At 35.2% G+C, this 14240-nt stretch overlaps 1 protein-coding gene across 1 annotated transcript; it reads left to right on the top strand.

Annotated features, from left to right (window-relative positions):
* Positions 1–8130: 8130 nt before the first annotated feature.
* Positions 8131–13116, top strand: LOC122037794 (protein trichome birefringence-like 26). The gene is made up of 4 exons (XM_042597243.1): positions 8131–8416; positions 9191–9259; positions 9638–9915; positions 12260–13116. Exons 1-4 carry the CDS (start codon positions 8206–8208, stop codon positions 12926–12928), a joined length of 1227 nt encoding a protein of 408 aa, XP_042453177.1. The 5' UTR covers positions 8131–8205; the 3' UTR covers positions 12929–13116.
* Positions 13117–14240: the final 1124 nt, after the last annotated feature.

The following is a 14240-nucleotide window of genomic DNA, read 5'->3' as shown; positions in this document are numbered from 1 at the left end:
ACCGTCGAGGCGTCCAAGCGAACTGAAACGTTTTACAGAGAAACACAGTGGGCCGTAGGCTTTCCTGTGTAGATTAGGCCCAACATGTATCATATTGGGCCTTATTCAAATCCAATCAGATTGGTTTAATTGCACAATTTGGCAAAAGGTCATGACCCGGTTTAATATGCACAACGAGCAAACAGATTCAAAGAACATTCGGTTTTTTTACCGAACCATGTAGGAAACTAGTTTTAAAATTATTAAATTTTTATTTTTGTCATTGATATGGTTCAATCGATTTAAAAAATTATAACTCTAAGTAGTTTTAGTTAAATTAATATTTAAGAATATTTATATAATAAGAAAAATTAAACGAACATATATGATTGATTTTATATCATTTGAAACTTTCTAGATTTATTAGCCGATTTCGGTCAAATATGATCGAAAAATCTAATTCGTATTGAAAAATTTATTGTTCTCAATATATTAGATCAAATTGATATTTGAGGGTATGAAAATTATCATAATAACTAGACGAACTCATAGAACCTAATTTCATGTCGAACTCTCTAGGCTCGTCAACTGATTTTGATTGAATGAACCTAAAGAGTTTGACCAAAATCGGCTGATAAAATTAGAGAATTTGGAATGACGTGAAACCAGATCATATGTATTCGTCTAATTCTTATGATTATATAAATGTACTCAAATATCAATTTGACTTACTTTATTGAAAGCAGTGATTTTTTAAATATAAATGTGTCTAAAAAATCTAATTCGTATTCAAAAAATTACTACTGTCAATATATTGATCAAATTGATATTTGAGTATGTTAGTACCCAAGGTAGTTTTGATGTGATCAACCAAGTCAGGTTATGTCCTGTTGGTATTTTAACCCTGCGTCTAGGTGTGCAGGAACTTAGAAGTATAAGAAGTTGAGTAAAAGACGCAGCTAGCGAAAAGAATGACACGGGAGAGAGCCGACGAGCTCAGTGTGTCCGAGGGACGAGGTGCTGTGGAAGAGTATGAGGGCAGACGAGAAACAGACGTGTGGCGTTTCCAAGGGACGAGAAACCGGAGCGGAAGATTGCTTGAAAACTGGAAGTTGAGTTCGGGTGAGCCCTATTCTAGATGGCCGAGATCACCCAAGTGAGTGGAGCTGGAGCAGAAGATCCGGACCAATGCGAGCGGGACCGGAGCTGAAGACCCGGACTAAAAAGTCAACTGGAGACTTTCTGGTCCGGGTGCTTAGACTCCGGGCGCTCAGAACTCTTCCGAGCACCTAGAATCAAAATGTCATTGGATCGCGACGTGGAGTGATCTGTTGAGATGGAGATAAAAGTTTATCCCCTCCTAGGTGTTTGGAACCCTTTTAGGCATCCCGACTAGGGCTATAAATACATCATTTGTCCCAGAAGCTTAGATAGAACACTTGTAAACAATTTCTTTTATTTAGCTTCGTATTTTAAGTACTTCAACTGCTATAAGAGGCCTCCGCCTGAAGGAATGTTTAAGTAAACACTTGTAAGCTTAGCCTAGGCTTCTCCGCCTGAAAGAATGTTTAGTGCGCTTTCAACTTCCTTACATTAACAACCTCCTTGGTTATAATCAGTAATTTCTTTGTGCCTTTTTTTTTTTTAATTTCTGTCTTTTAATTATTTTTATGCAAGTGTTAATTTTGATAAAGCTATAAAGATCGAGGAAGGTTCGTTTTTAATTGTAGGGCTATTCACCCCTACCCCCCTTCTAGCCGGCCGCCAAGGGTCTTACAATTGGTATCAGAACGAGGACACCTTGGAATGACTAACCCCCGACTGAAACAACGAGACAATGGTCGGTGCAAGTATTTATCCACCAAAGTTCGAGGGAGATTTCACGTAATGGAAACACCGGATGGAGGTATTTTTTTAAAACAGATTTTGAAATTCTGTTAATTATGAAATATGATTTTGTAGGTCCCAAAGACCAACAATGAAATGAAAAAGAAGAATACCAATGGAGCAAGAAGGAGCAAATAGACTTCGTAGCGAACGGACAAGCCGAGTTCCACCTACTCAGCGTACTTCCACCCCAGGAGGTCAATTGAATCGGCAGCTACGACTACGCAAAAAAACTCTGGAAGAAATTCCTGGAACTCCACAAAGGTACTTCAGAAGTAAAGTTAGCAAGGTGAGACATCCTCCAAACACAGCTAACAAACCTGTGGATGAACAATAGAGAAAAGGTAGCACAACTCCAAGCACGGATCAAAGAGCTCATTACTCAACTCAATAATCTCGGAGAATCGGTAACGAACCGAGATTCAATCCGGTACATGCTCAACATCTTCCCGAGGGCTCCAGAATGATCATTCTTAGTAGATACATGCTACATCTCTAAGGACTTCGAGGTAAGTACAGCAAATTCTAAAGAAATCGAAAAATCAAACAACAATCTTGCCTTGAAAGCTAAGAAGGAAGATCTTGACTCCAAAACATCAATCGATGAAGATGAAACAACCCTAATGGTAAGAAAATTTAATAAATTTAAATCACATATGAGAAAGCATTATCTATCGAAACAAAAAGAATGTCCGATGCTACAATTGCAACGAAGAAGGGCATATAAAAGACAACTGTTCAAAATTGAGGAGCAAGGACAAGGAAAAGAACAAGAAGCCAGCTCAAACCGACAAGCATAGAAATCTCAAAGCAATGTGGGATGAAACGTCGTCCAAATTAGAGATTAAAGCCCTCGCCGGACTTGTGCTAGTGGCAAGTCACCAAGAAGATGAAGCAAACTCGTCTGAAATGAGCATCAAGAGCATTGATAAAGGGGGAGCGACATCGAAAGAAAGCAACACTTCAGGGAGAGCTTCAGATTACGGGATCGACAAGGTAAGTCAGGTACGGTCTCTTCCTCCTGACAAGTTATTTCAGTTTGTTAAATTATTATCAAAAAAATTATTGCATGTTGGAAAAAAATAAAAAGTTAAAATCAAGTTTATTTGTTTCTTGTCGGTTGGAAGATTTCAATAAACTGAAATTAGAAAATGAAAAATTGAATAAAGAAGTAGAAAATTTGAAACATCGTACATGCTCAAATAATCAACATATTAGAAAATACAATGGCTTAAATTGGTACTTTAAATACCACAAGGGACAAAATAGAAATATTTCATAAAAATACATTCCTAAAAATTTCTTGGTTAATCCAGTAGGTAGGAATTTGTATTGAGTTCCAAAATCATACTTAGGTTAAATGTATTTCTGGACTTAGGGTTTTCAGAAAGAAAATTAAATGTTTAAATTTTTTAAGAGGTTTTGTCTAGAATTGGTTAATGAACCATTAATCAAGAAAACTTAGTGTCTCACCACAATTTGAAAGTTAATTACTGAATTAAATGTTTAATTGACTTATTGTGAAGCATTCAACTAATGCTTCAATTTTTTCTTAGAAAATTTTATTTTAAAAGCTCTAATCATTTAAATTTGTTTAAGTTTCTTTTAAAGGTTAATCTAAATAATTTTTTGAAATTTTTATGAACTAGGGATCAAAATACAAATTTTTTAAAAATTTTGCCAAAATTTTAAGCTCCTGTGAAATTTTTTTCTTAACCCTTGCTAAAATTTTTATTTTTTTCAAAATCTTTGAAACTTAACTTTTCATATTTTCTTATTTTTCCCTTAGACTTGTTAGACCTTCCAAGTTATATGCTTAACGTACCTCACCTTTAATGTGATCAAAAGGAGGAGTAGTAAGATTAAATCTAGGGGGAGGGTAGTACAATTGTATTTTATTTTTTAATTTTTGTACTTTAATTTTTGTACTTGTAATTTTTGCAAAAATTATAACTGCTATTTATTTATGGTTTACCCTAACTTAATTTGAGTTTGATCATATCAAAAAGGGGGAGATTGTTGGGGATGGCAATTTTCCCCGCGGGTTTGGGGCCCCGCGGGGAAAACCCGAAATGGGGATGGGGATCCCCGATTTTTCGGGGATGGGGCGGGTATGGGAATACTATCCCCATCCCCGAACCTGCCCGGAATATTATTATTATTATTATTAATAAATAATAATATGATTTTTTTTAAAAAAATATTAATAATAGTGTTAATATTAAAATTTTTGAAAATATTATTAATAATAATATTATTGATATTGATATTAATATTAATATTATCATTAATAATTATTATTAAATAATAATAATAATAATATAAATTAAATTTAGGAATGAAGCGGGGATGGGGGCGGGGATGGAGATTCGATCCCCATGGGTTCGGGTTCGGGTTCGGGGAATCTCCGAACCCGAAAAAATGAGAATGGGGCGGGGATGGGAATGACAAACCCGCCCCCGCCCCTCCCCATTGCCCTCCCTAGAGATTGTTAGTATCCCAAGATAGTTTTGATATGATCAACCAAGTCAGGTTAGGTCCTGTCGGTTTTTAACCCTGTGTCTAAGTGGGTAGGAACTTAAGAGTACAGGAATTTGAACAAAAGATGTAGCTAGCGAGAAGGACGACACGGGAGAGAGCCGACGGGCTCGGTGCGTCTGAGGGATGAGGTTATACGGAAGAGTACGCAAGCGGACGAGAAGGAAGCCCGCGATGTTTCCGAGAGACAAGAAGTCGGAGCGGAAGATTGCTCGAAGGCCGGAAGTTGGGTTCGGATGAGCCCTATTCCGGATGGTTGAAATCACTCAAGCGAGTGGAACCGGAGCAAAAAATCCGGACCAATGTGAGTGAGACCAGAGCGGAGGACCCGGACTAAAAAGTCAACTAGAAGTTGAGTTTCTGGTTCGGGCGCTCAGAATCAAAATGTTATTGGATCGCGACATGGCGATCCGTTGCGATAGGGATAAAAATTTATCCCCTCCCAGGTGCCTGGAACCCTTCCAGGCGTTCCGCCCAGGGCTATAAATACATCCCTGGTCCCACAAGCTTAGATAAAACACTTGTAAACAATTTCTTTTGTCTAGCTTCGTATTTTAAGTATTTCAACTGCTGTAAGATACTTCTCCGCCAAAAGGAGTGTTTAGTGCGCTTTCAATTTCCTTGGATTAATAACCTCCCTGGTTATAACCAAGTAATTTCTTTGTGCCTCTTCTTTTTAATTTTCGTCTTTTAATTATTTTTTATGCAAGTGTTAATTTTGACAAAGCTATAAAGATTGAGGAAGGTTTGTTTTTATTTGTAGGATTATCCATCCCCCCTCTAGCCAGCCGTCAAGGGTCCTACAAAGTGTATGAGTATAATCATATGAATTAGACGAACTCATAGGACCTAGTATCACGTCATTCTGAGCCCTCTAGGTTTATCAATTGATTTTGACCGAATAAACCAAAAGAGTTTCAGCTAAAATCGGCTCATGGATAAGGGTGTAAATGAACCAAACCACTCATGAGATATTGGAAGCTCAATTCGATAAAAGCTCATTTGAGCTTGTTTAATGAGGCTAGTTAAGATAATCAAACCAAGCTGAAGTTTCATAATACTCGGTTCGTTAGCTCGTGAACATGCTCGTTAGTAAGCTCATGAATAAACTTTTAAATAAAAAAATAATAGTTTTGATATTAAATTTATAAATTTTACACTCTACTTATGAAAAATATAAACAAATATATTAAATTTATTTACTAGAATAAAATTATAAATTTTAATAAGAATATTATAATTTTCTCTAAATATATAATTTAGTTTTTAATGAATATTTAATTTTATAATTTATATGTATTAAGCTCGTTTAGGCTTGATAAAAGCTCGAATAAGCTTATGAGTTATGAATATATTCGTTAAATAAAACTTGAACTCGGCTCGATTATAAACAAGTCAAATTTAAACATTCAAGAGTTCGGTTGAGTTCGGCTCAGCTCGGCTCGATTACACACCTACTCATGGACCTAAAGATCTCGGAATAATGTGAAACCAGATTCTATGTGTTTGTTTAGTTCTTCTTATTATATAAATGGCTCAAATATCAATTTGATCAATTATATTAAAAAATAATGATTTTTTAACACGAATGTATCTAAAAAATCAAATTCGTGCTCAATATATCATTGTTCTTAATATATTAAGTCAAATTGATATTTGAGGGTATGAATATAATCATAAAAATTAGACGAAATCATAGAACCTGGTTTCACGTCATTCTGAGCTCTTTATGTTTATGAACTGATTTTTGCCAAAGTTCATTCCACCAAAATCAGTTGATGAATATAGAAAATTCAAAATAATGTTAAACTAGATTTTTTATGTTTATCTAGTTCTCTTGATTATATAAATATTCTCAAACATCAATTTAATCAACTATATTAAGAATAGTGATTTTTTGAACACGAATGTATTTGAAAAATCTAATTCGTGTTTAAAAAAATTACAGCTCTCAATATATTAAGTTAAATCATTGTTTGTGAACATGAATATAATTAAAAAAGCTAGAAAAACTGATAGGACCTAGTTTCATATCATTCTGAGTTCTCTAGATTTATCAACTAATTTTGGTCAAGTGAACCTAAAGAGTTTAATCCAAAATCAGTTGATGAACCTAGATAGATCAGAATGACGTGAAACTAGGTCCTCGTCTAATTCTTTAAATTATATTTATTTCTCAAACATCAATTTGATTCAATATATTGAAAGTAGCGATTTTTTAGACACATTAGTATTTAAAAAAATCATCACTTTCAATATAATATGTCAAATTGATACTTAAGAATATTTATATAATTTAGAGAATTAGACGAACACGTAGAAATTAATTTTATAGTATTTCGATCTTTCTAAATATATTAGCTAATTTCAGTTATTTAAAAAAAAAGAAAATTAATCAATTTGACTGTTACAATTTATAATTGTAGCAGTCAACTAGAAATAGTAAAAGTGTCAAAATAAAATTGAGTATATGGTTTAATAATTTTAAAATTAAGATACGTGCTTTAAATATTTTAAAAATTTTCGAATACGATTCGATTAAAAAAACATTTTTTTTTAAAAAAAAACGATATATCGTCATCTGCGCCTACAAATGCACACAAAATATATTCCCCAGTGAAAGTAGCAACAGACGCCACCATTTTAAATCGATGCGGTTGGGACAGATGTCGGAAATAAAGGCGCTAATCTCGGGGAAGTTCTTGCAATTGCTTTCGTTATTCTAAAGTTTGTTTTGAATTTCGAGACTAAAAACAGTAGGCGACAAACAATCTTTATACTCTTTACTTTGTTCTTTATTAATTAGTTTGGCCACAGACTCTTATTAATAAATCGATACTTGGTTTTGAGGGAAAACTTTCATATGCCCCCTGGAAAGTTTACTTTTTTCAAAATCCACACCCAGTTTTACTTTTATTTGCGAGATGTGGGATCCGGTGAGATTTTGGTGTGTATCTCCTCCATCCGACGCTTCCTCCTACTAAAGTATAGCAAGCTTTTGGTTGGGAGTTGCTGCCTTCGTCCCAAGTGGTCGATTATTAAATAGGTTTTGCAACTTAGAATTCTATTATCAGGGTTTACATATTTTTATATTTTAAAAAGTTTATTTTGATTAAACAACAAATTTGATTCTGAATTATTACATAAAAATATTTGTGTTCTGCTACGGATATTAGATAGTTTTTTCATAGAAGAAATCATAAATTTTAAAATCGCTTTAAATACATTGTAACAATTACTAGGTAACTTATCTACTGAATAATTTTTATATGTTATAGTTGCTTTTAGGTTGATTCTATACGATACAAATCATATTATTATAGAAGCTATCCGATGATTACTATACATTGTAGAAGCTATTCAGTAGCTTCGAATAATTTTTATGTGCTAATTCAAGGATAATTTGGAGATAAAATTATAGGAGTGATGCCCATTTATTTTTATTTTTAAAAAATATATCTTTTTGATAATTTGTAAAGACGCCCTTTTTTTATATTTACTTAAAAATAATTATAGGACAGCCCTCATATTTTTATAATTCCCCAGCCAAATCCAAAAACTGCTCCTATGCATCCGCCTCGCTGTTTTTAGTAATAGATTATACTTTATAGATTATAGATTATAGATAATAGATTGTGCGCATAATTGTTCTTGCGTTTCAATTATTTATTAATTACTCGATCAAGTTCCCATAAGTCAATTAATTATTAATTACTAGCTCGCTTGCTATTTATTCGTGAGACTCGCTGGGCCTGGGCAGGGACGGCGCTCCGGGAGCTCACATTGCCGCATTGATCTATTATGGGGTCGGATTGGGGACAGTGCCAGCAGCTGCAGCGGAAAAGCAAGCAATTTTTGGTCAAGTTCCTCGGCCTGGCGCTTCTTGTTGGCCTCTCCTCCCGTCTCCTCTTCTCCGGTTCCCCCATGTTCACGCCGGCGAGCGAGTTGCCCTCCGAATCCGTAGCGGAGAGATCAGACTCGACGGCGGGGTTTTCTGAGGAGGCGTATAAAGGTGAGGGCTTTTCTGTCGCAGAGATCTGTTTGGCTAGGGTTGAATTTCGCCTAAATTCACAACGTTGGTAATATTCGAAGAAAATAAGAGTCTCGAAACGAGGTGTTTGTCCGCTCCTCATCGAGCAGTGACTGTTAAAAGCTAGTCTGGTGGTTTGGGTTCTGGATTTTCATTGCGAATAAAAAGTGTATTTTACGGTGGAAAGGTCTGAACTTTAATCATTGTCAGTCTTATCATTTTTTCGGATCTTTTAGCCTGTCTTGATTAGAAAATTTGAGAACGAAGATCTTTAATTTTGGTTTTCATGATGATAACACGTATCTATATTCTCCTGAATTCTGTTTAGTTTGTTGAATTACATTGGTGGGGTTCTTATTTATAGATTGGATTAATGTTTAGGAGAGCGAAGACAATGATCTTCAAGAACATTTGTTCATAAATGATCGCATTTCACTTTACTGAGGATAATCATTTGATAGCTTCTTGGTGGCTAGATCCGTTATTGTGCTTTATCATCAGCATCAACTACTAAATGAAAATATTTAATTCCATAAAAACGCCCCAATAAATTCTACAAGAGCATAGTCCTCTCCTGAGAATATAGGCTCGTTTATTCAAATTATAGCTTTGTTCGTATGAAATTTGTCTGTGCAACTTCACCCACAAAAACTTATCAGCAACTGTATTCTATTATGGATGACTTGTTATTTGGTCCAACTGTTTTTTTTCCTCTTCCTATGTTATATGATAATTGATATTACTGTATATTTTCAGTACCAGCTTCAACAGACAAGTCTTCAATTCCAGTTCCAGAAGCAGTCACAGAGGACCAGGTTTCAAAAGGTAGTGTTCCTAAGTTAACAAGAGAGATAAATCTTACTTTTACCTGCTGATCAGCTAAGTTTGATTTGCTAACAACTAGTGATTGAGCTTATTAGGTGAATCTTATTAATTAGACTTCTGGTGATGAAGCGAAATTAATTGGATACGGATGTTAGATCAACTCTGCATAAGAATGCCTTGATTTAGTTGATAGAGAATGAGTAAGAACAATTCGACTGCGGAAAGGAGTCTGAATATTGAAACATTGTTTATTTGTATAGTGTTCTAATTAATAGCCACTGTTTTTATAGTTTCTTTTTCTTTTCCCATTATATTAGTGCAATCTTTGAAAATTTAGTGAGCTATAATTGACTAGAAGATGCACCATGCCTGATGCAGATAAGTGTGATCTCTTTACTGGAGAATGGATCCCAAATCCTACTGGACCAACATATACCAATGAAAGCTGCAGGTTTATTGAATCTCCTCAGAATTGCATGGTGAATGGGCGTCCAGATACAGGATATCTATTCTGGAGATGGAAGCCACATGGGTGTGATGTTCCTCCATTCAGTGCTAAGAAATTTCTGGGTGGTATGCAAAACAAATGTTTGGCACTAATTGGCGACTCAATTTTTCGCAACCATGCACAGTCATTGCTCTGTCTCCTTTCCAAGGTAAACTTTAGGGTCACAAGCTTCAGACATATCAATATTTTACTCATTGGCAAGTATCGTAAAGTTTCTGTATAGTTCTGTTAGACAACATTGCAAAACTATTTAAATGGAGAAAGTGAAGAAAATTGGATCCTAATTCTTATCTTGATGATTTTGTTAGTCTCACCTTACCTTGTCTTGGATGAAGGTTGGTATTGTGTAGGTTATCTGAGCAAACTTGTGCTTCCATGGGCTGTCCAAGTCCATCTCTTTTGTTTTATTGTTTATTTCTTAAGAATAGGTAAAAGTCTTGAGAGAACAGTGTTAACATCACATAATGCTATTTAAATTTGAGCATCTCTTTGTTTTAAAGCAATTTTCTAGTCTCTTTTAAAAGCTTTGATTAGAAATTTGTAGCATGCCATTCGCCGGAAAATGCAGTTAAACAGACTTAATGAAAAATTGAAGGACAAATTTGACCTGGGGATTACTATTCAACATCAATATTCTTCTGTAATTAAAGCAATGCAATGCAATGCAATTCTATTCTTTATTTCTCTGAAATTTTTTCTAGTTTATTCTTTTGGGAAAATGAACGAGTAGTGATCTAAGAGGCTTCATCCTAACATGCGCCTGGTGGAGTGCTGCAGGATAACTTACCCTTATTTTGATCTGAATCTAACAAATTTTGGCTCGTTAGAAAGTCTTGATCTGAATTAATAACTTACCATGCAACTAAAATGCAGTTGCACGAAAATAAAAGCTGAGCTCCAAGTTAACATTGGGATGGCCAGCCAACAATAACATTTCTCTCTATTTAAACCAATGCAATGCCTCTGCAGAATGGACACAGGCAAAATAAAATACTAAAAACCCTCTTGTTTTCTTCAATTTTTATTCATTTCAATTTTTTAAACATTTGTTTTGGGCAAATAGAGTGTGCCCTAAGAGGAGGCACTATCTGAACATGACATTGTGGAAGCGCATTTTTGGGTTATACCTTGAGAGTAAGCATGACAGCAAATTGAATTTGTAGTGTTTAGCATATGCCTCAAATAATTATCTTTTGCATCTATATTGTTTTAGTCTATTTGAATATTAATGGAGGTAAAATCAATTTCCATTATTTTGGGATTATTTCATAAAAATCTTTGTATTTTACTGCTAATTTCTTTACAGTATTTACATCTTACTAAACAAGCTACTCTTGCAAATTCATTGGCTGTATTTACAGTGTAAATGTTGTATGAACTTCATCACTTGCATGCTGTCTTATCCTTTCTTTTCTTGTATTAGGATTTTGTATTTTCTATGCAGACTTAAGGTTAACCATTATTAACGAATTTTGACTTTTTCCAAATTGATCTTTCTCTGAGTTTATTGATGAAACTGCAAGTTTTGCTGGTCTTTGTGAAAGCAATCAACTTTCATCAGCTATCTAGCAAACATTTTCCCCACTAGATAACCTGAAGCTGAGAGTTTAGTTTCTTTAACTAGTTTGTATTTGAACTTTATCAACTTCAAATGGATTGAACAACCTTTTTCAGAACAAGATTTACCTAAAGCTATGTCACCTTTGTATAATAAAAGACATCATTTTCTTCAAGTTTGTGCAGAAAATTCAGTATTTGAGAAAATTTTACAGGAATGAAGTTCTATAAAGAAAGTGAAGCCACTAAGTGTTTCTATCATTGTGGAGTTCTCTATGTAACATTAGGCCCCAAACTATAATTTAACTTTTTGGTGTTTGATTATGCAATTAAATTCTTAGACGATAAGTCTGTAGCCTGTGCCAACAAGAATGGTCTGTGGTATTTCTTGTGAACCTTTCACATTCCAAAATAGGTGCATATTTTTTTCTGGCCTTTGGTGCTGATAATCTTATAAAGTTATTGTCTTACCGCCAACTTTTCTTGATTCTATATGTTATAACTAACCATTTAAATGGTGCATGCTTTGCTAGTTATATTGTCCTAATTACTAACTTGTTTGCAACATGATGCTGGTATTCAGCTGGTGGTTTCTCGTATTGTTTTATTTTCTGGTTCAAATTGTTGCCAGTACTTGGTTCTCTGTTTCTTTTCCTTTTCATCCGCTTTCAATCTTTTAGGCTGTCCATAAATCCGTTGTGTAAAGAATTTGTCCAGGGTGGAGCTATTTATATGTTAATCCAGGTCATAAATCTTACAGTTATTGTTTCTGGAATTTATTACATAAGTATCAGGATACTAATTGGCTGTAATTACTGGACATAGTTGAGTTTTGAGGGCATAACATGACTTCTCTTTTCTATTTTTTTTTCCCCAGTAAACTGAGTTGATAAACATATGTCTCCTCGTCGACTGATCAAATTATTGCAACTCAGGTGGAAGAACCTGTTCTGGTTTTTCATGATGATCACTACAGATCAAGGAGATGGCATTTCCCCTTGCACAACTTCACGCTCTCGCTCATCTGGAGCCCTTTCCTCCTTAAGGCCGAGACTTTTGAAGATGATAATGGGCAGTGGTTTTTAAAAGCTGCAATTTATGTGGAGAATAACGCAGTTATCGGTTGCCACTATTGCCCGAAACTAAATTTATCAGAACTTGGTGTTCAGTATGTCTACAAGAAAACCCTCAACTCTTTATTCCACTTTATCAACACTTCAGAGCATAAACCGACCGTCATATATCGCACATGGACGCCAGACCATTTTGAGTTTGGCAAGTGGTCCAGTGGTGGAGTTTGCAACAGGACCGCACCGTATAAGGTTGGGGAATACACTGGTACAGATTTGGACCGTGCCATGCAGAACATTGAGTTGGAGGAGTTCACCAAGGCAATAAGAATAGCAAATGGGGCAAAGCTGAAACTCCTTGACACTTTCAAACTTTCATTGTTGCGACCTGATGCGCATCCAGGACCTTACAGGACGTTCCATCCATTTGGCGACGATAAAAACAAGAAAGTTCAGAATGACTGCTTGCACTGGTGCTTGCCTGGTGCAATCGATACTTGGAATGAGCTAATTGTTGAGCTTATAAAGGACTAGTGAATTCAAGTTGCCTTTTTGCTGATGGAACTTTGTTTCTTTAATCCTCTACACTTGAAATGGAAATGCTTATAAGCCAGTGTGTCAAATTGATGTATTAGTATTTAGCCTCCATATTACTATATTAGGTTTAATTGTAAATTTTCATCTTTTAGAAACTCGAGTTAATGGAATCTGAAATCTTAGCACAGCTTTCTGGTAATGACTTTTGTAGGGTTTAAGATACACCGAAGTAGACGATAAAGTCACCATACACACAAGTTTTCAGGTGAACTCATGAACATCTGTTGCTCAACACAATAGAATCCACACGTCATATTTTTGTTGCACCCCGTGATTATTTTGATATGATCAATCAAGTTAGATTGGGTCCGATTTGATTTTGATCCCTGTGTCTAAGTGTATAGGAGTTTAGGAGCACAGAAAATCGAGTGAAAGACACAGCTAGCGAAAAGGATGACACGTAAAGAAAGTCGACGGACTCGGTGTATCCGAGGGACGAAAAGATTACGGAAGAGTATACCGATGGACGAGAAGAATGTACACGACGTTCGAGGGATGAGAAGCCGGAGCGAAAACCTACTCGAGGAGAAGGCCAGAAATTGGGTTTAGATGAATCCTATTTCAATTGACCGCAATCACCCAAACGAACGAAACAACGAAATATTCAAAAGAAGGTTGAAGCTATTTATATGTTGTAGGCAGAGGACACCCTCCATAAATATGGAAGGTGCTCTCCATAAAAGATGGGAGGCGCCCTCCATACCCTCCATGTTTATTGAGGACACCCTCGACCCAGTCTTAATAGTCATTTGACAGCGGATAAAACTTTATCCACTACCTCACTAGAGGCGCCCTCAAACAGTAGATAAGATTTTACAGAGACTATAAAAAAATCCCTGATCTAGGAAAGATACAACAACTTTAGAACTAACTACTGTAATTATTTCTTAGAGATTTTCTGAGCTTTTCAAAGAGTGTAAGAAGCTTCGCCACCTACAAAGAAAGAGCATTTTTAGTAGAACTTTGCAACCGTCTTGGATTAACAACCACCTAGATTGTAACCAAATCAAATCCGTTTGTCTTTTTTCTTTATTAATTAGTTGTTCATTTCAGTTTATTTTAATTATGATATTGCTACTAATTTTGGTTGGAAAGAAAAGAAAGATTTTATTTTTATTTTTAGACGTAGCACCCTCACCGGCCCCGTCGTTGCGCCAACAATTTCTGAAAGATTATTTCTGAGATTTCTGATAGCAGAAGGAGCTAGCAAACTTGTACAGTACACGCAATCCAATTACGATGCTGCAAG

Source organism: Zingiber officinale, unplaced genomic scaffold (genome assembly GCF_018446385.1).
Source record: "Zingiber officinale cultivar Zhangliang unplaced genomic scaffold, Zo_v1.1 ctg81, whole genome shotgun sequence".
In the NCBI taxonomy this organism is placed as follows: Eukaryota; Viridiplantae; Streptophyta; class Magnoliopsida; order Zingiberales; family Zingiberaceae; genus Zingiber; species Zingiber officinale.
The sequence above is the reverse complement of the archived record's forward strand: the minus strand, read 5'-3'. Positions and strand labels throughout refer to the sequence as shown.